General features: G+C 39.1%; 1 protein-coding gene, 1 non-coding gene and 4 pseudogenes across 3 annotated transcripts; all 6 read right to left on the bottom strand.

Moving 5' to 3' along the window:
- Nucleotides 1-5173: 5173 nt before the first annotated feature.
- Nucleotides 5174-5292, bottom strand: LOC127936966 (uncharacterized; annotated as a pseudogene).
- Nucleotides 5293-6080: 788 nt separating this feature from the next.
- On the bottom strand, nucleotides 6081-6199 carry LOC127937549 (5S ribosomal RNA). The gene has a single exon (XR_008148394.1). It is a non-coding gene; the product is annotated as a 5S ribosomal RNA (ribosomal RNA).
- Nucleotides 6200-6702: 503 nt separating this feature from the next.
- On the bottom strand, nucleotides 6703-6821 carry LOC127937216 (uncharacterized; annotated as a pseudogene).
- A 640-nt stretch (nucleotides 6822-7461) lies between these two features.
- LOC127936147 (uncharacterized) lies at nucleotides 7462-7580 on the bottom strand (annotated as a pseudogene).
- Nucleotides 7581-8661: 1081 nt separating this feature from the next.
- On the bottom strand, nucleotides 8662-17857 carry LOC127935246 (uncharacterized). 2 transcript variants are annotated; one of them, XR_008148032.1, is made up of 3 exons: nucleotides 16997-17857; nucleotides 9376-16823; nucleotides 8662-9202 (listed from the first exon to the last, which is right to left on the bottom strand). XR_008148032.1 is itself a non-coding variant. In XM_052532944.1 (2 exons), the coding sequence occupies exon 2, from the start codon at nucleotides 13318-13320 to the stop codon at nucleotides 11509-11511; it is 1812 nt and encodes a 603-aa protein (XP_052388904.1). In that variant the 5' UTR covers nucleotides 13321-16823; nucleotides 16997-17857; the 3' UTR covers nucleotides 9275-11508. The 2 variants fall into 2 exon arrangements, 1 of the variants encoding a protein (XP_052388904.1); XM_052532944.1 differs by lacking the exon at nucleotides 8662-9202 and having other exon boundaries at nucleotides 9275-16823.
- Nucleotides 17858-18561: 704 nt separating this feature from the next.
- On the bottom strand, nucleotides 18562-18680 carry LOC127937289 (uncharacterized; annotated as a pseudogene).
- Between the last annotated feature and the right edge of the window lie 259 nt (nucleotides 18681-18939).

Below are 18939 nucleotides of genomic sequence, written 5' to 3'. Positions count from 1 at the left end.
CTCCTCCATTGCATCTACAATAAATTGTGTCGGTAAAAACCCTTCTTTAAATTCATACAAAACATCTCTCACTCTTGTTATCCCCACATCCATCCATTTCTTTAAAAACAATTCTTTGTCTTGTTTTAAAATGTTTTTGTTTAAAAACAGAGGTTGATTTAAAATGTTTTCTCTCCCATGTGGATCATACTCAACTTTGTCTAAAAATTTTCCCCAGGCACTAAACATTTCCCTATAAAACTCTGGTAAGCACTCTGTCATCCAATTCTTAGTTTTCATCCATAAAATCCCATCCCCCATGTTAAAATCCCCACATTTGTTTAAAAAATATTCCATTGTCTTTTTCCATGCTGCTTTGTGACCATCATCTAGATATTTTTTTACTATTTTAACTCTTAAGCTATTTTTTCTCTGTTCAACATCAATTAATCCCATCCCTCCTTTCCCTACTTCTCCTATTAATGTACTGTATGCAATTCTTGACGGTTTACCATTCCATAAAAAATCTAAAAAACATTTTTTCAACCTTTTCTCCACCCACACTGGCATAGCAGTCACATATAAAACATACCACAACTTTGACACCATTAACACATTTAAAATTAAAACCTTCCCTTTTAAACTTAAAGTCCTCAATTTCCAAAAATTTAACCTTCTTTCAATTCCTCCTACTATTTCTTCCCACATTTTTTCTTTAACATTCCTTTCATCTTTTCCCATTAGAACACCTAAAATCCTTATTTCTTTTGTTTCTTTAAAATGAAAATAATCAGTTAAAGCATTTACTCCTCCATATCTCACATATGTTGTTTTTTCTTCATTTAACTTGCCTCCTGATCCCCTACAAAACATCTGTACCACTTCCATTACTTTATTAACACTCTCTATATCCTTAACTATTATTGTTGTATCGTCTGCATATTGAAATATTTTTTCATTTCCCCCACTTCCTTCAATGTTTATCCCTCTTATGTCTTCATCTATTTGAACAGCTAATCCCAATGGTTCTGCAACTAAAGAATATAAAAGCGCCGATAATGGACATCCTTGTCTTATTGACCTAGTAATTTTAAAACATTCTGTTAAAAAACCGTTACACTGTATTCTTGTTATTGCTCCCCTGTATAAAATTGTAATCCACTTGACAAAATTATCCCCAAACCCGTACCTTCTTAAAATTCCAAATAAATAATCATGCTCCACTCTATCAAAGGCCTTTTCAAAATCCAAACTAATAACATATCCTTTTTTGTTTTTTTCTTTCATATATCTTATTCTATCTATTATACTTAAAGTTGTATCTGCTATATCTTTCCCTTTTACTCCATACACTTGATTTGTTTTAATTATGGTTGGCATTACCTCTTTCAATCTATTGGCTAAAACTTTTGTTAAAATTTTCAAATCTGTATTCAGCATTGTAATTGGTCTATAATTTTTTAGGTCTACTTTATCTCCTTTTCTTTTATATATCAACTTTATTAATCCCATCCCCATTCTCTGATTCATTTCCTCTTTTTTAAAAATGTCTTCATATACTTCTTTTAAAATACTGGTTAAAAAATCTTTAAAAACTATATAAAATTCACTCCCCAAACCATCTATACCTGGACTTTTATTTTTGTTTAATTCACTTATTGCTCTTTTTATCTCTTCTTCTGTTATCTCTTCATCACAGTCTTTTTTGTCTACATCTCCTACTGTTGTTTTTATTTGATTTAGTAACTCCAATTTCTCTTCTTCTTTCAACCCCTCAGTACTAAACAGATTTTCATAATATGCTTTTACTTCTTTTAATATTTCCTCATTTGTTTCAACCACTACACCATTTTCCCCTCTTATTTCTTTAATCATTCCAGCTTTCCCTCTTATTTTTTCTAGATCAAAGTAAAACTTTGTACATTTTTCACCCTCCACCGTATATTTAGCTTTACTCCTTAGTCTTGCACCTTCATATTTTTTCTCTTCCATGTCTTTCAATAATCCCTCCAATTCTTTTATTTTTTGTATATCTTTCCCATTCTCATTTAATTCATTTTCCAATTTTTCTCTTATTTCTCTCTCCTTCTTCCTCTTACACATCTGTATTAATTTGCAATACTTTATTGTGAATTTTTTTACTAAATATTTAACATTTTCCCACCATATCCTTTTATCTTCACTGTACATTTCATTCTCCTTTTCTTTTTCAATAATTTCTTTAATACTTAACACATACTCCTCATTCTTCAAAACCTCTACATTTAAAACCCATACACCTGGCCCTCTTTTCACTGAACTCCAGTCTACTTGTATAAAAAGTGGTTTATGGTCACTTAAGCTTGATTCTACATATTTCATGTTACCAATAAAACCTTCAATGTTCCTTGTACACAAAATAAAATCAATCCTTGTCTTACACATAAAATTCCCTACTAATTGCCTCCTTGAATATTCTTTCTTTTCTTCATTTCTTTCTCTCCATACATCAATCATATTATTTTCTTCCATTAATAATTTCAGTTCTTTTCTTCCTTTATCATTTTTAAAAACCATTCCCTCACCAATTTCTAATTTACTGAAAACTGTATTAAAATCACCCATCATAATAACTTCTTTTTGCTTTTTTAAAAAATCTCTTAATACATTAAAATATTCCTTCTTTTCAGTTTCTACAGTCGGTGCATGAATATTAACTACAATAACTTTTTTCTCCTCATACTCCATTTCAACCGCAATACATTTCCCATCTATGTCATTATATATTGTTTTACATGATACCCCACAGTTTTCTTTTATTAAAATCGCAACACCTCTTCCCAGCCTCCCATCACCATTGTTATAAAAAATCTCTCCACTCCACCTTTTTCTTATTTCAGTCATGTACTCTTCCCTCCAGTTAGTTTCTTGTAATAAAATCACATCCTCTCTTTTACACATTTCTTTCACCTTTTCAAATTTTCCTACATTTGAAAGCCCTCTAGCATTAAAAGTAACAATTCTTAAAAGCATAAAACATATAAAAACATGCATAAAACCCATAAACTCAGTCCATCTCCTCCAAACCTTTTAGCAGCTCATACTTATTTGCACACTCAATCCCATCTTCTTTAAGCATTCTTTTTCTTGCAGTATCAAGATTAGGTATTACCTTTACAGATCTTCTTCTTTTTGATGATTTCCCCTGCGTCTCCTCATTTTCTTTTCCTTGTTCACACTCTTTTGTAGCATCATTAATTTCTATCCCGTCCATCTCCTTTTGCACATTGTCCGTCACATCCATCGGTGTACATAAAATTCCCTCCTGTTGTGCATCACTCAGTACTTTATTCCTTTCATCAACCAGTTCCACATTATCCAAAGCATTTTGCAAGCTGTCTGTCAAATCCATCTGTGTCCAAATTCCCCCATCCTGTTGTGTTTGTATGATTGGTTCAGTACACTCTTTCTGTTGTTCTATATCCTTATTTAATTCCAGTCCTTCACCACGTACCCCTTCTCCAACGTCTCGCTGCTCGTTGTCTCTTTCATGCACCTGCCCGCCCACCTGCTGCTGCTCCTCCTCCTCACCCTGCATCCAACACTCACACTTATTTAAAACCAAATTGCACTCCGGGCACGTCACAGCATTGCAATTTCTCGCGAAATGGCCTCTCTCCTCGCATTTATGGCACGTGAACTCCGGGCAGTCCTTCACCACATGGTCTGGGCTCATGCACAGCCGACAAGTCTTAACCTGATGACTGTGCATCACCCGAAAATATTGTGGTCCCTCTGCCGTTTCTATTTTTGTGCTGTAAGGGAGGGAGGCCACCTCCTTCGGGAACCGCGCCTTTACGTATCTCGTCCCATCCTCAATGCTGGTGCAAGGATAAACACGCCGCTTTATTTTTGAAATTGGGGAAACCCCCCAAACCTCCAGTTTATTTAAAATCTCTTCATCAGCAAGGTAGACGGGCAGATGCATGAAAGAGACAACATAATCTCTGTTTTGCAGTTTCTTTATCTCACAGTTCACTCCTTTAATTAACAATCCCTCAGTCAGTTCATCACAAGTTTCTTCTTTTTCCATTGTCAGTTCATATTCCTTTCCTTGTCTTGGCCTCAGTGCTAAGATTTTACCATATACACATTTGTCCGTCACCGCTTTAATAATATCCACAGCTCTCACTTCACTTACATTCTCCACATTCACAATCACAGTCGCCTCCTTTAAGTATTTCCTTTCACCAATTGTATATCTTGCATCTTGATTTTTACCGTGTCCTGCTCGTTGTCGATACTCCAGTCCAGTGTCGTTTGCCATGCGTCTCTCTCCAGCCAGTCCGGTGTCGTTTGCCAAGCGTTTCTCTCCAGCCAGTCCAGTGTCGTTTGCCATGCGTGTCTCTCCAGCCAGTCCGGTTTCGTTTGCCATGCGTCTCTCTCCAGCCAGTCCAGTGTTGTTTGCCAATAATCCATCCATTGTACAAAAACACAAAAAAATAAAAAATTAACCACCCTCCAGCCAGCAAGATGCTGCTGTTAGGTGGTTTAAAACAGAAAAAAACACACAAAAAATAAACTAAAAGTCCAAAAAACAACTCACAAAACAAACACTAACAGAAAAATCAAAATGGAGGAGAGCCTTCCTCTCCCAACTGCAGCCAACACTTCCTGTAGCTCTCTAGCGCCCTCAGGTTGGTATGGCCGTAAGCGAAGACTGCTGCAAAGAGAAGGCTATTTAAAGATCAGCCAATCTACTCGCCAGTACATTATAAAAGTAGGAAAGAAACCCCAAAAGCTTAAAGCACCTGGTATTCCTAGGCGGTCTCTCATCCAATTACTAACCTGGCCCAAACCTGCTTATATTCAGAGATCGGGCATTGACTCTATTTTTTGGCAAATTTATTATATACTAAGTGAAAAAATTCCAAAAGCTTAAAGCACCTGGTATTCCTTGGCGGTCTCTCATCCAAGTACTAACCAGACCTAAACCTGCTAAGATTCAGAGATCGGGCATTGACTCTTTTTTTTTTTTTTTTGCAAGATTAATATATAATTCGTGAAAAATATCCAAACATTTAAAGCACCTGGTATTCCCAGGCAGTCTCCCATCCATGTACTAACCTGGCGCAAACCTGCTTATATTCAGAGATCGGGCATTGACTCTATTTTTTGGCAAAATTATTATATACTAAGTGAAAAATTTCAAAAAAACTTAGAGTACCTGGTATTCCCAGGCGGTCTCCCATCCAGGCACTAACCAGGCCCAAACCTGCTTAGCTTACGAGATCAGACAAGATCGGGCATAGCCAGGCTGGTATGGCCATAAGCGAAGACTGCTGCAAAGAGAAGGCTATTTAAAGATCAGCCAATCTACTCGCCAGTACATTATAAAAGTAGGAAAGAAACCCCAAAAGCTTAAAGCACCTGGTATTCCTAGGCAGTCTCCCATCCATGTACTAACCTGGCCCAAACCTGCTTATATTCAGAGATCGGGCACTGACTCTATTTTTTGCCAAATTTATTATATACTAAGTGAAAAAATTCCAAAAGCTTAAAGCACCTGGTATTCCTTGGCGGTCTCTCATCCAAGTACTAACCAGACCTAAACCTGCTAAGATTCAGAGATCGGGCATTGACTCTTTTTTTTTTTTTTTTGCCAGATTATTATATAATTCGTGAAAAATATCCAAAAATTTAAAGCACCTGGTATTCCCAGGCAGTCTCCCATCCATGTACTAACCTGGCCCAAACCTGCTTATATTCAGAGATCGGGCATTGACTCTATTTTTTGCCAAATTTATTATATACTAAGTGAAAAAATTCCAAAAGCTTAAAGCACCTGGTATTCCTTGGCGGTCTCTCATCCAAGTACTAACCAGACCTAAACCTGCTAAGATTCAGAGATCGGGCATTGACTCTTTTTTTTTTTTTTTTTTTTTTTTTGCAAGATTATTATATAATTCGTGAAAAATATCCAAAAATTTAAAGCACCTGATATTCCCAGGCAGTCTCCCATCCATGTACTAACCTGGCGCAAACCTGCTTATATTCAGAGATCGGGCATTGACTCTATTTTTTGGCAAAATTATTATATACTAAGTGAAAAATTTCAAAAAAGCTTACAGTACCTGGTATTCCCAGGCGGTCTCCCATCCAGGCACTAACCAGGCCCAAACCTGCTTAGCTTCCGAGATCAGACAAGATCGGGCATAGCCAGGCTGGTATGGCCATAAGCGAAGACTGCTGCAAAGAGAAGGCTATTTAAAGATCAGCCAATCTACTCGCCAGTACATTATAAAAGTAGGAAAGAAACCCCAAAAGCTTAAAGCACCTGGTATTCCTAGGCGGTCTCTCATCCAATTACTAACCTGGCCCAAACCTGCTTATATTCAGAGATCGGGCATTGACTCTATTTTTTGGCAAATTTATTATATACTAAGTGAAAAAATTCCAAAAGCTTAAAGCACCTGGTATTCCTTGGCGGTCTCTCATCCAAGTACTAACCAGACCTAAACCTGCTAAGATTCAGAGATCGGGCATTGACTCTTTTTTTTTTTTTTTTTTTGCAAGATTAATATATAATTCGTGAAAAATATCCAAACATTTAAAGCACCTGGTATTCCCAGGCAGTCTCCCATCCATGTACTAACCTGGCGCAAACCTGCTTATATTCAGAGATCGGGCATTGACTCTATTTTTTGGCAAAATTATTATATACTAAGTGAAAAATTTCAAAAAAACTTAGAGTACCTGGTATTCCCAGGCGGTCTCCCATCCAGGCACTAACCAGGCCCAAACCTGCTTAGCTTACGAGATCAGACAAGATCTTGCATAGCCAGGCTGGTATGGCCATAAGCGAAGACTGCTGCAAAGAGAAGGCTATTTAAAGATCAGCCAATCTACTCGCCAGTACATTATAAAAGTAGGAAAGAAACCCCAAAAGCTTAAAGCACCTGGTATTCCTAGGCGGTCTCTCATCCAAGTACTAACCAGACCTAAACCTGCTAAGATTCAGAGATCGGGCATTGACTCTTTTTTTTTTTTTTTGCAAGATTATTATATAATTTGTGAAAAATATCCAAAAATTTAAAGCACCTGGTATTCCCAGGCAGTCTCCCATCCATGTACTAACCTGGCCCAAACCTGCTTATATTCAGAGATCGGGCACTGACTCTATTTTTTGCCAAATTTATTATATACTAAGTGAAAAAATTCCAAAAGCTTAAAGCACCTGGTATTCCTTGGCGGTCTCTCATCCAAGTACTAACTAGACCTAAACCTGCTAAGATTCAGAGATCGGGCATTGACTCTTTTTTTTTTTTTTGCAAGATTATTATATAATTCGTGAAAAATATCCAAACATTTAAAGCACCTGGTATTCCCAGGCAGTCTCCCATCCATGTACTAACCTGGCGCAAACCTGCTTATATTCAGAGATCGGGCATTGACTCTATTTTTTGGCAAAATTATTATATACTAAGTGAAAAATTTCAAAAAAGCTTACAGTACCTGGCATTCCCAGGCGGTCTCCCATCCAGGCACTAACCAGGCCCAAACCTGCTTAGCTTACGAGATCAGACAAGATCGGGCATAGCCAGGCTGGTATGGCCATAAGCGAAGACTGCTGCAAAGAGAAGGCTATTTAAAGATCAGCCAATCTACTCGCCAGTACATTATAAAAGTAGGAAAGAAACCCCAAAAGCTTAAAGCACCTGGTATTCCTAGGCGGTCTCTCATCCAAGTACTAACCTGGCCCAAACCTGCTTATATTCAGAGATCGGGCATTGACTCTATTTTTTGGCAAATTTATTATATACTAAGTGAAAAAATTCCAAAAGCTTAAAGCACCTGGTATTCCTTGGCGGTCTATCATTCAAGTACTAACCAGACCTTAACCTGCTAAGATTCAGAGATCGGGCATTGACTTCTTCTTTTTTTTTTTTTTTTGCAAGATTATTATATAATTCGTGAAAAATATCCAAAAATTTAAAGCACCTGGTATTCCCAGGCAGTCTCCCATCCATGTACTAACCTGGCCCAAACCTGCTTATATTCAGAGATCGGGCATTGACTCTATTTTTTGCCAAATTTATTATATACTAAGTGAAAAAATTCCAAAAGCTTTAAGCACCTGGTATTCCTAGGCGGTCTTTCAACCAAGTACTAACCAGACCTAAACCTGCTAAGATTCAGAGATCGGGCATTGACTCTTTTTTTTTTTTTTTTGCCAGATTATTATATAATTCGTGAAAAATATTGTAAGGGAAACAGGTCAATTTAGCTCAAAGGGAATCATTTAAGATTTTAAAGGGAATTTGAACAGAATCACTGTTTCACGGCTGCTCACGGAGACGCGCCTGCGGTTCAGTGAACGAGCCGTTTAACATCAAATCTGCGCTGGATACTAATATCCAAACTATAGTGAAAACACTATCAATTAGCACAGTAACAAGATCGACAGTTTAAGACATTAACTTGTAAGCACAAAACACAAGATACTTATCTTTTCAATATGAATAAGGCTTTATTAGATAAATCTAAGACATACAAACTAATCTAACACATAAACGCACGCACACACACATTCACACAAGTTGCAGGAAGGTCGAAAGTTAGGGAAAGATGAGTTTAAGAGAATGGAAATATGGAATCCCAAGTTAACAGCAATACGTTAAATTGCATAAACATGAACAACCATCAATCACGTAATTAGCGCTCGCATTGAGTTCCTCAATGAGGTTAAAATTATATTAGATACACCAGTAAAGGTCACAGTCTGGAGGTAAAGTTACTTGCATCTCCTGTGAAGAAGGAGCCTCGGTGAAAGGGCTATCCCGAGGTCGTTGATTGGCTGGAAGTTCAGTCTCTGAAGTGACGTCTTGGGAAGCCCGTGGTTGTTGGGCGTTGGCTGAAAGTGCAGAGTCGTGTTCGCTGGTTGAAGTTGAATGGACGTTACAAAACTTAACTCAGAACACGAAACTCTCAAACGGAAAAGAAAAGAAATAAAGTTTGACGAGACTAGGTTGTGTTCCTTCTCATAGTAGCAGCAGGCAGGCACGCTGGAACCGCGCTCAAAGAACAATGATGACTACCGCATGGCTAGATGCTACAAGCTAAAGCTAGGTAGCAAAGCTACAAGCTAAAAGCTAAGAGCAGGCATGACTGATAGCACGAGCAATGCTAGAACTAAAAGCCGACATGGCTAATAGCAGCAGCTAGACTAGAACTAAAAGCCAGACTAAAAGCAAGGCTAGAACCAAAAGCCGACATGGCTAATAGCAGCAGCTAGACTAGAACTAAAGGCAGACTAAAAGCAAGGCATGACTAAAAGCACGAGCAATGCTAGAACTAAAAGCCGACATGGCTAATAGCAGCAGCTAGACTAGAACTAAAAGCAGACTAAAAGCCGACATGGCTAATAGCAGCAGGCAGACTAGAACCAAGGCATGACTAAAAGCGAAATTACATCGTGTCCAAAGTATTTAAAACTTCCTGTTGGCCACCCCTCAAATGTTGCCTTGACCAATCAGATATGTTCTTGAGTCTTGGGTATCATAAATCATTTGTTTATCTTACCAAGCATGTGGTTCTTGCCTCACAGGGTCTAATTTTGGACATGATTCCTATAACATGATTATGATATATTTTACAAATAAATGATTGTCAGGACAATATCAAGCAAGAAAATGCGATTATTTGAATACTAGACATGACTAGGTATCCTATAGTTATCAAAAGACATACACAATAAGTGATTATACATGATAGTCAAATGTGTGGGTTACACATAAATGAATATGGAGTTAAGCAATGGAATGATTCATTCATAAGTCTTTTTTGAGTTCATTCTGGTCCATATATAATGTATAAAAAGGGTTTCTTTGCCATTCTCTGGCAAAGGACTTTTCTGTGAAGACAAAGGTTTAAAGCCCTTCCCCCTTAGGAATTTCAGTCTGGTTTCACTGGCTGGGGGGGGAAGTCAATGCAAGTATTTAACTTGATCTCCTGGGTTTACATGTGATGTCCAGCGTTGCATTCCAATCACGAACAATAAATTTGACAATCTCTTCTTTGAATTAAAATTGTCAATAATTGTTCTATTGGTGTTAATGTTGAAAGCTGTTGTGTGAACAAGTTGGTTGGTTGGTTATCTTGTTTGGTTCCTGTGGCACTAGAACTGATTTATGACTTCCTGAGGAATTCAGCTCATGTTTCAATGCACACAGCTCTGATAGACTCTTTGATTTGTCTGATTTGACTCATTTCTGCTACATATATCCCCCTTTCGATCGGCGAGGTGTTTAGGTGAAGACATCGTCGATCGCTGGAGAAACAAAGGCAGAAGAAGCAGACAAACACAGCAAACAGCAAGACAACACCTCCATGACAGTTACTGTACTGGTGCAGGCATCAGGTTATTTAGGTACACGTGGTTAAGTTCAATTAGTCAATGTAGTTTAGCACATTGAGGATAGTTTAGATGGTCTTGGAAATTGTTTTTATTTTGATTCATCAATCAAATTTGTGGTTAACTTTGTTTGGTTCTTCTAGGTTGTCTTACTTTACATGTTTACCATTAGTTTTCTAGTAATTTCATTTTCAATTCAATGGATTGACCTATCATGCATGGAGCTCTCTGGCTTCCATTCAGTTTAGAGTGGCTGGCGGATATTAGGTGTTGCGAGTCAATCCTAATATCAGACCTTCAACCCTCGCAGGGTGTCTAGGCATTTCACCTACTCAGGAAAGAGGGGAAGGAGAAGGATAGGTAAAAGAAGAACAAAACAAAACAAGGCTGCTGTGGGTTTTCCTAGCATGTGTTACAACTACTATTGAGCTAGGATGTCAGGTGCAGCTAGTGTGTCGTGAACCTTAACTTAGTGTCAGGTGTTCTACCTATTGTGAGGATGGCTGCACGTTTCTTCATGGTGGGTATGTGTAACTTTGTTACGCTAAAAGTTGGATATTCTACCTGTGGGAAGAATATGTTTGTTGACTGTGTTATCAGTAGATGTGTTTACCTCTGGGTGTAGGTAATGTTGTGTGTTAATGGTGAAGTGCATGTGTGGTCAGATCTGTTCAAGTCTGTGTTGTCTCCCCCTTTTTCTAGCATGTCACTGAAGACTGGCTCTCTGCATCTTTGGCTTGGATGAGGGCGTGTCCATGGTCTAATGAGGGGTCAGTCCAGCAAGGCAGGAAGTTCTTTAGCACGCCGTCGGAGGCAGTTTGGCATGGCTGTGTGAAGCTGAGTTGCAAAACTTGTCTCCTATGTTGCATTCTTCTTGTGATGCCTTCTGGCTGTAGCAGACTTTCTGACCTTCTGTGCTCTGGTGGTTGCTGTTGCACAGACAGGGAATGTGGTACTTGGAGTTGGAGTTCATTTGACAGTTTGTTAGTGACTGAGGTGATGTCCTTTAGTACCTCAGATTTTTCATCAACAGTTGGCCGTTAAAGACTTGTTCATTCTGGGTTGTTGTTGAACAGGTGCTTGTCATCTCTGATGTGGTGCACCAGGTGATCACCGGCCTTCCGTTCTGTCGCTGGTCACAGCGAGCATGACTCAACTTTGTGGTCATATGCATGTAAATTGTCTTGAAGGAACTCTCTTAGTTGTTCCATGACTTGTTCCGTGTCTTCTAATGGTAAGCGGTTATGTTCTTGTGCATACTCAGCACTGTGCATGTCTGAGTGGTGCTGAGGTGGGTTTTGTTGTCGCTTACCCACACGAGTTGCTCTTGGATGAGTCAACTGATTACCTTTGGATATCTGGTTAGGTTTCCAGATGTTATCCTTTTGGTTTCTTGAGAAGCGTGGCTGGTCCCATGGATTTTTCCAGCAGTTGGGCTCAAAGCGGTCGTGGATATGGGCGTCACGTTCTCTGTGCTCTTGATGGAAGACTCTGGTGTTGTGATGCCACTGGGTGTCGTCCAGTGCAAGGCTTGAGTCTTTGTTGACAGAGTTCAAGAGTGTGGATGTTTTGTTACCTTTCTTTGAGGCCAACTTCTGCTTGTTATAGGCCTTCTGTGTTAGGTCACGCAACTGTTGGATGGTCATGGAGTTCGGACAGGCCATGACACCTAGATGGTGACTGACTCCAGGGTGCAGATTCTTTAGGAAGAGGGTTTTGAAGTTCACATCCTCTTCAAGGTCAGAGTTGTTGTGTGCACCAAAGTAGGATTGTCGGAGTCGGTTGTAGTAAGCTTGTGGAGTCTCTTGACGACCTTGTTTGGTTTCCAAGGCAGTTAACAGTCCATGTTCAGACTCTGGGTCTGTAAACTCTTTAATCAGGACCTCACGAAGTCGCTGGTAGTTTGACTTGGTTTGACTGGGCTGTCGATCTAGAAAGTTTCGTACCTCGGAACTGGACGTGGCTCTAAGGAGGTATAACCAGTCTCTGTCAGTCACATGAGGTCTCACTTCCAGGTGAAATTCGATATCTCGCAGATAAGCTTGGATGTCGGGGCTCTCTGTGGAGTTCGGGTTGAACCTGCTGATGTTTTTAGACAGCTCGTTGAGGTCTTTGATGGTCATCCCGTGTGCAGCTTCAAGGCCTTGGACGGGAGGTTTTCTTTCGTTGGCAGGAAAGGGTTGTGTGGCGAAGGCAGGTGAGGTTTTGGGTTGTGGCCCTTCGCTCCTTTCGTCATATGCCAGTTCTTGGACGTGGGACTCTGCTCTGCTCAGCAGTGATGAGGCTAAGAGAGGTTTCTCTTTCCTTAGCTCTTGTTTGTGCTTGTAAGCATTTTGGAGTTCTTTTCTGACCATGTAGAGCTCATCGTTGGTATCGTCTAGTTGTTGGGTCAGATTGTCCGTTTCAGTTCTGTACCTTTCAAGGTGGTCTTTCAAAGCACTATTTTCAGAATTCTTGTTTCTGATGTCTATCTTGGCTTTCTCTAGTAGCTGTTCGGCATACTGGAGTCTGTTTACCAGGTCTTTCTGAGCAGCCGTTGCATGTCGCTGGTCGAGCTGAGCTGCTGCCAGGGCTGCTAGGAGCTTCATAACTTGTTCTGTTGTATCCTGCTCCCTCTCGCTGGGTGCTTTGAGTTGATTTTGAACTTTCACTTCCAGCTTGTCTATGCGACGTTGAGCACGTGTCAGCTCCTCTTGAAGGTGGGTGATGTGCTTGTCGCTCAGTTTCAGCTGGGTTGTGAAGGCATAGCTTAGTGAGCTCGTGATCTTGACTAGCTCCTCGTGGTTGTTGTTCTGGCTTGAATCTTGTGTCAGGAATCTTCTCAGGATTAGGATTATTATTAAAAATAATAACAGTTCAAATGTCTTTGGAGTGAGGCTGTCTGTTATGCCTCTCAGCCAAATGTTCACATCTTCCCCATGGGAAATGGGGTCTGCAGTCTGCGGCATGTTGTCACGCTGGGAAGAAGAGAGACTGACACAGATCTGTTTGGAGTAAAAGCCTATGTGTGGTGGGACAACTAAGTGTTGTATCAGTGATTGTGAACCACTAGTGAAATGTGGTGATGACTGTGTTGGTCTCAGGGTGTCTAAGTAGACTAGAGATGCGAAGACTTTGTCACTCTAATGAGGAAGAGGAAAAGAGAGACAGAGGTGAAAAACAAATTCAAATGACAAGCAAAATTTCTGTTTTTCAAATGAGGAAAATTATTTTTTCCAATTAAATGTTATCAAAAACGTAAACAATATTATTATATTTCTTGCTTTGGACAAAAGAATACAATAATAATTCTGATATCTCTTTTCTTAGTCTGACAGGATTGACACCGTACACCTTTCAGTTGGACGGCTCACCAGGGAGTCAGCAAAGGCGACAGTTGCTCAACACGTATCTCTATTAAATTGATCTCAACGATGGATGAGATGCTAAAACTTGGATTGCGTTTCCAAATGTAGGGAGGTTAGGAAGAACAAATGAGAGGATGATTACAATCAAATTCATAAGGATGATTCGTCGTCTTTGGCACGATTGTGTATTTACTTCACTTAGAATTGATTGATGGTTCTTACATGTCCTACAAATGTAAAAAGAGAAGAGGAAAGTAAAGGAGAGAGAGGACGGAGATGGTAAGTCTCAGTAGCGGTTATCTGAACTACAAGGAGAGCGTTGTGTTAGTTGCTGCACAACTTATCAAACAAAATAAACTTTAAGTGAAAGAGTTGTCTTTCTAATTTATTTGAACTCGTAGTGAGGGATAACAATGTCTCCTTTTAGGACTCAGGTTTGTCGTTCCCAGGCTAGGATACACAAAAGAAATGGTAAGAAATAGGAAAATTTAAAAATTAATAAATGGGCAAACTATGCAAAAATTAAGTTAAAGAGAGGGAATCAATACGTAAAACAATAGTGGTTAAGTGTATAACCAAAACAGGAAGAGGGGTAAAACGCATTCAAATAAGTAAAGGTCTGAATAGCGTATATTCAGATGGGTAATAAATAAATTAGGAAGAATAAGTTTACTTAACTTCCAAAGTTCAAGGCTTATTCATTCCTAAAATAATTAGACCCAAAAGAGAATACTAGAAATAAAAGATCATATGAAATGATCTGAGAGGGAAATTTTAAATGATTCAAAATAAATTTAATGTTTCAATTAAATTTCAATTTGACAATTAATAATTGTGAGTCAGTATTTCCCTTTCTAGTAAAATGAAAATAAATGGTCTAGTGAGAAAAGAGAGCGATAAAAAGAAATGGACTAACAAGTGTTAGTTAAGATGTTTAAAATGGTTAAATCACGTCAGCGTTGCCCAAACACACATTATTCTACCACTGGATGGTAATGCTAACGGCTAACCTTTGAGGCTAGTGGCTTTAGTATAGACTTTAATGTAAATGCAATGGTTTCGTTAGCTTAGCGACACCGTGGAGTTTGTGCGCTGCGCGTGCACAGTTCGGAGTTGCTCCGGAAGTACGTTAGGCTTCCGGGTCACGGTCGTCACTATGGCAACCAAAACACATTCTAGTGGATCAGCACATGAATCGTTGCATTGTTGCAAATACAGTTAAGCATGTTACATGAAATGTCGGCTCATTTCAACACTGTACAAATAACAACACCGCCTTTCAGTTGGTTTTGCGATGTGGCACTTAAACTCTCAGTTTGTATAGAGTTAAATTTATCTTAATTCAAATAGCAGCTTCCTGCTGCAGTTATTATATCAATCTCAGCAATTTGATTCTCTGTGCCAGTTTTTCTGGACACAAACATAAAAGTTTTCCTTCGCTGTTGGTACACAGTTAAAATTTACTTGATCAAGCTTTTAAAACACTCCCATTCAAATTACTCTCGGGCACACGCAGTGTTACGCGAGATTGCATTCACTTTGTGAACGGATACAAATGGGCAAACATTGTTCTCTAATGTTTAACGTTAACTTAGGGGAGTCGAATATCAAATTTGATTCGGCAGTGGAACACGCACTGGCAATCAAACTATATGAAATATGAATACGGGGACTTTGATAAATAGATTGAGGAACCCGCTCAAAACTATTCTTTATTCACCGATTTATATCCCTTTTGAAACACTAACAGTTTAGCTCCGTTCAGCAAACAGTGACTGAGATAGCGTTTGAGACACTGGAACACGCAGTGAAATCAAATCAGCTATAAAACAAGGCATTACACAAATGAGGAACACGCTCAATTTCTACCTTATTGTACGTTCTCAGATGTTTACTTTTAAGTTCACTTACTGCTGTTAACAAAGGGGAGACGGACTCGAGTTAAAGTCTCCTCTAGCTCCTTTCATTCAAGCGGGAGGGCGCGCGCTGCTTACGTCACACTCTCAAACACACACGTCTCGCAAGCTTCTCATCTTTCATTCCTTTAGCAAAATCAAAGATTAAATAACTTGGTTTATGCTCACAATTTAGATTAAACTGCCCGCATTCTCCACCATAATAAATGTAAGGGAAACAGGTCAATTTAGCTCAAAGGGAATCATTTAAGATTTTAAAGGGAATTTGAACAGAATCACTGTTTCACGGCTGCTCACGGAGACGCGCCTGCGGTTCAGTGAACGAGCCGTTTAACATCAAATCTGCGCTGGATACTAATATCCAAACTATAGTGAAAACACTATCAATTAGCACAGTAACAAGATCGACAGTTTAAGACATTAACTTGTAAGCACAAAACACAAGATACTTATCTTTTCAATATGAATAAGGCTTTATTAGATAAATCTAAGACATACAAACTAATCTAACACATAAACGCACGCACACACACATTCACACAAGTTGCAGGAAGGTCGAAAGTTAGGGAAAGATGAGTTTAAGAGAATGGAAATATGGAATCCCAAGTTAACAGCAATACGTTAAATTGCATAAACATGAACAACCATCAATCACGTAATTAGCGCTCGCATTGAGTTCCTCAATGAGGTTAAAATTATATTAGATACACCAGTAAAGGTCACAGTCTGGAGGTAAAGTTACTTGCATCTCCTGTGAAGAAGGAGCCTCGGTGAAAGGGCTATCCCGAGGTCGTTGATTGGCTGGAAGTTCAGTCTCTGAAGTGACGTCTTGGGAAGCCCGTGGTTGTTGGGCGTTGGCTGAAAGTGCAGAGTCGTGTTCGCTGGTTGAAGTTGAATGGACGTTACAAAACTTAACTCAGAACACGAAACTCTCAAACGGAAAAGAAAAGAAATAAAGTTTGACGAGACTAGGTTGTGTTCCTTCTCATAGTAGCAGCAGGCAGGCACGCTGGAACCGCGCTCAAAGAACAATGATGACTACCGCATGGCTAGATGCTACAAGCTAAAGCTAGGTAGCAAAGCTACAAGCTAAAAGCTAAGAGCAGGCATGACTGATAGCACGAGCAATGCTAGAACTAAAAGCCGACATGGCTAATAGCAGCAGCTAGACTAGAACTAAAAGCCAGACTAAAAGCAAGGCTAGAACCAAAAGCCGACATGGCTAATAGCAGCAGCTAGACTAGAACTAAAGGCAGACTAAAAGCAAGGCATGACTAAAAGCACGAGCAATGCTAGAACTAAAAGCCGACATGGCTAATAGCAGCAGCTAGACTAGAACTAAAAGCAGACTAAAAGCCGACATGGCTAATAGCAGCAGGCAGACTAGAACCAAGGCATGACTAAAAGCGAAATTACATCGTGTCCAAAGTATTTAAAACTTCCTGTTGGCCACCCCTCAAATGTTGCCTTGACCAATCAGATATGTTCTTGAGTCTTGGGTATCATAAATCATTTGTTTATCTTACCAAGCATGTGGTTCTTGCCTCACAGGGTCTAATTTTGGACATGATTCCTATAACATGATTATGATATATTTTACAAATAAATGATTGTCAGGACAATATCAAGCAAGAAAATGCGATTATTTGAATACTAGACATGACTAGGTATCCTATAGTTATCAAAAGACATACACAATAAGTGATTATACATGATAGTCAAATGTGTGGGTTACACATAAATGAATATGGAGTTAAGCAATGGAATGATTCATTCATAAGTCTTTTTTGAGTTCATTCTGGTCCATATATAATGTATAAAAAGGGTTTCTTTGCCATTCTCTGGCAAAGGACTTTTCTGTGAAGACAAAGGTTTAAAGCCCTTCCCCCTTAGGAATTTCAGTCTGGTTTCACTGGCTGGGGGGGGAAGTCAATGCAAGTATTTAACTTGATCTCCTGGGTTTACATGTGATGTCCAGCGTTGCATTCCAATCACGAACAATAAATTTGACAATCTCTTCTTTGAATTAAAATTGTCAATAATTGTTCTATTGGTGTTAATGTTGAAAGCTGTTGTGTGAACAAGTTGGTTGGTTGGTTATCTTGTTTGGTTCCTGTGGCACTAGAACTGATTTATGACTTCCTGAGGAATTCAGCTCATGTTTCAATGCACACAGCTCTGATAGACTCTTTGATTTGTCTGATTTGACTCATTTCTGCTACAATATCCAAAAATTTAAAGCACCTGGTATTCCCAGGCAGTCTCCCATCCATGTACTAACCTGGCGCAAACCTGCTTATATTCAGAGATCGGGCATTGACTCTATTTTTTGCCAAATTTATTATATACTAAGTGAAAAAATTCCAAAAGCTTAAAGCACCTGGTATTCCTTGGCGGTCTCTCATCCAAGTACTAACTAGACCTAAACCTGCTAAAATTCAGAGATCGGGCATTGACTCTTTTTTTTTTTTTTTGCAAGATTATTATATAATTCGTGAAAAATATCCAAACATTTAAAGCACCTGGTATTCCCAGGCAGTCTCCCATCCATGTACTAACCTGGCGCAAACCTGCTTATATTCAGAGATCGGGCATTGACTCTATTTTTTGCCAAATTTATTATATACTAAGTGAAAAAATTCCAAAAGCTTAAAGCACCTGGTATTCCTTGGCGGTCTCTCATCCAAGTACTAACCAGACCTAAACCTGCTATGATTCAGAGATCGGGCATTGACTCTTTTTTTTTTTTTTTTGCAAGATTATTATATAATTCGTGAAAAATATCCAAACATTTAAAGCACCTGTTATTCCCAGGCAGTCTCCCATCCATGTACTAACCTGGCGCAAACCTGCTTATATTCAGAGATCGGGCATTGACTCTATTTTTTGGCAAAATTATTATATACTAAGTGAAAAATTTCAAAAAAGCTTACAGTACCTGGCATTCCCAGGCAGTCTCCCATCCAGGCACTAACCAGGCCCAAACCTGCTTAGCTTACAAGATCAGACAAGATCGGGCATAGCCAGGCTGGTATGGCCATAAGCGAAGACTGCTGCAAAGAGAAGGCTATTTAAAGATCAGCCAATCTACTCGCCAGTGCATTATAAAAGTAGGAAAGAAACCCCAAAAGTTTAAAGCACCTGGTATTCCTTGGCGGTCTCTCATCCAAGTACTAACCAGACCTAAACCTGCTAAGATTCAGAGATCGGGCATTGACTCTTTTTTTTTTTTTTTTGCCAGATTATTATATAATTCGTGAAAAATATCCAAAAATTTAAAGCACCTGGTATTCCCAGGCAGTCT

This window comes from Carassius gibelio, chromosome A19, assembly GCF_023724105.1.
Source record: "Carassius gibelio isolate Cgi1373 ecotype wild population from Czech Republic chromosome A19, carGib1.2-hapl.c, whole genome shotgun sequence".
In the NCBI taxonomy this organism is placed as follows: domain Eukaryota; kingdom Metazoa; phylum Chordata; class Actinopteri; order Cypriniformes; family Cyprinidae; genus Carassius; species Carassius gibelio.
Note: the sequence above shows the minus strand (reverse complement) of the source record. Positions and strands in the feature narration are given on the sequence as shown.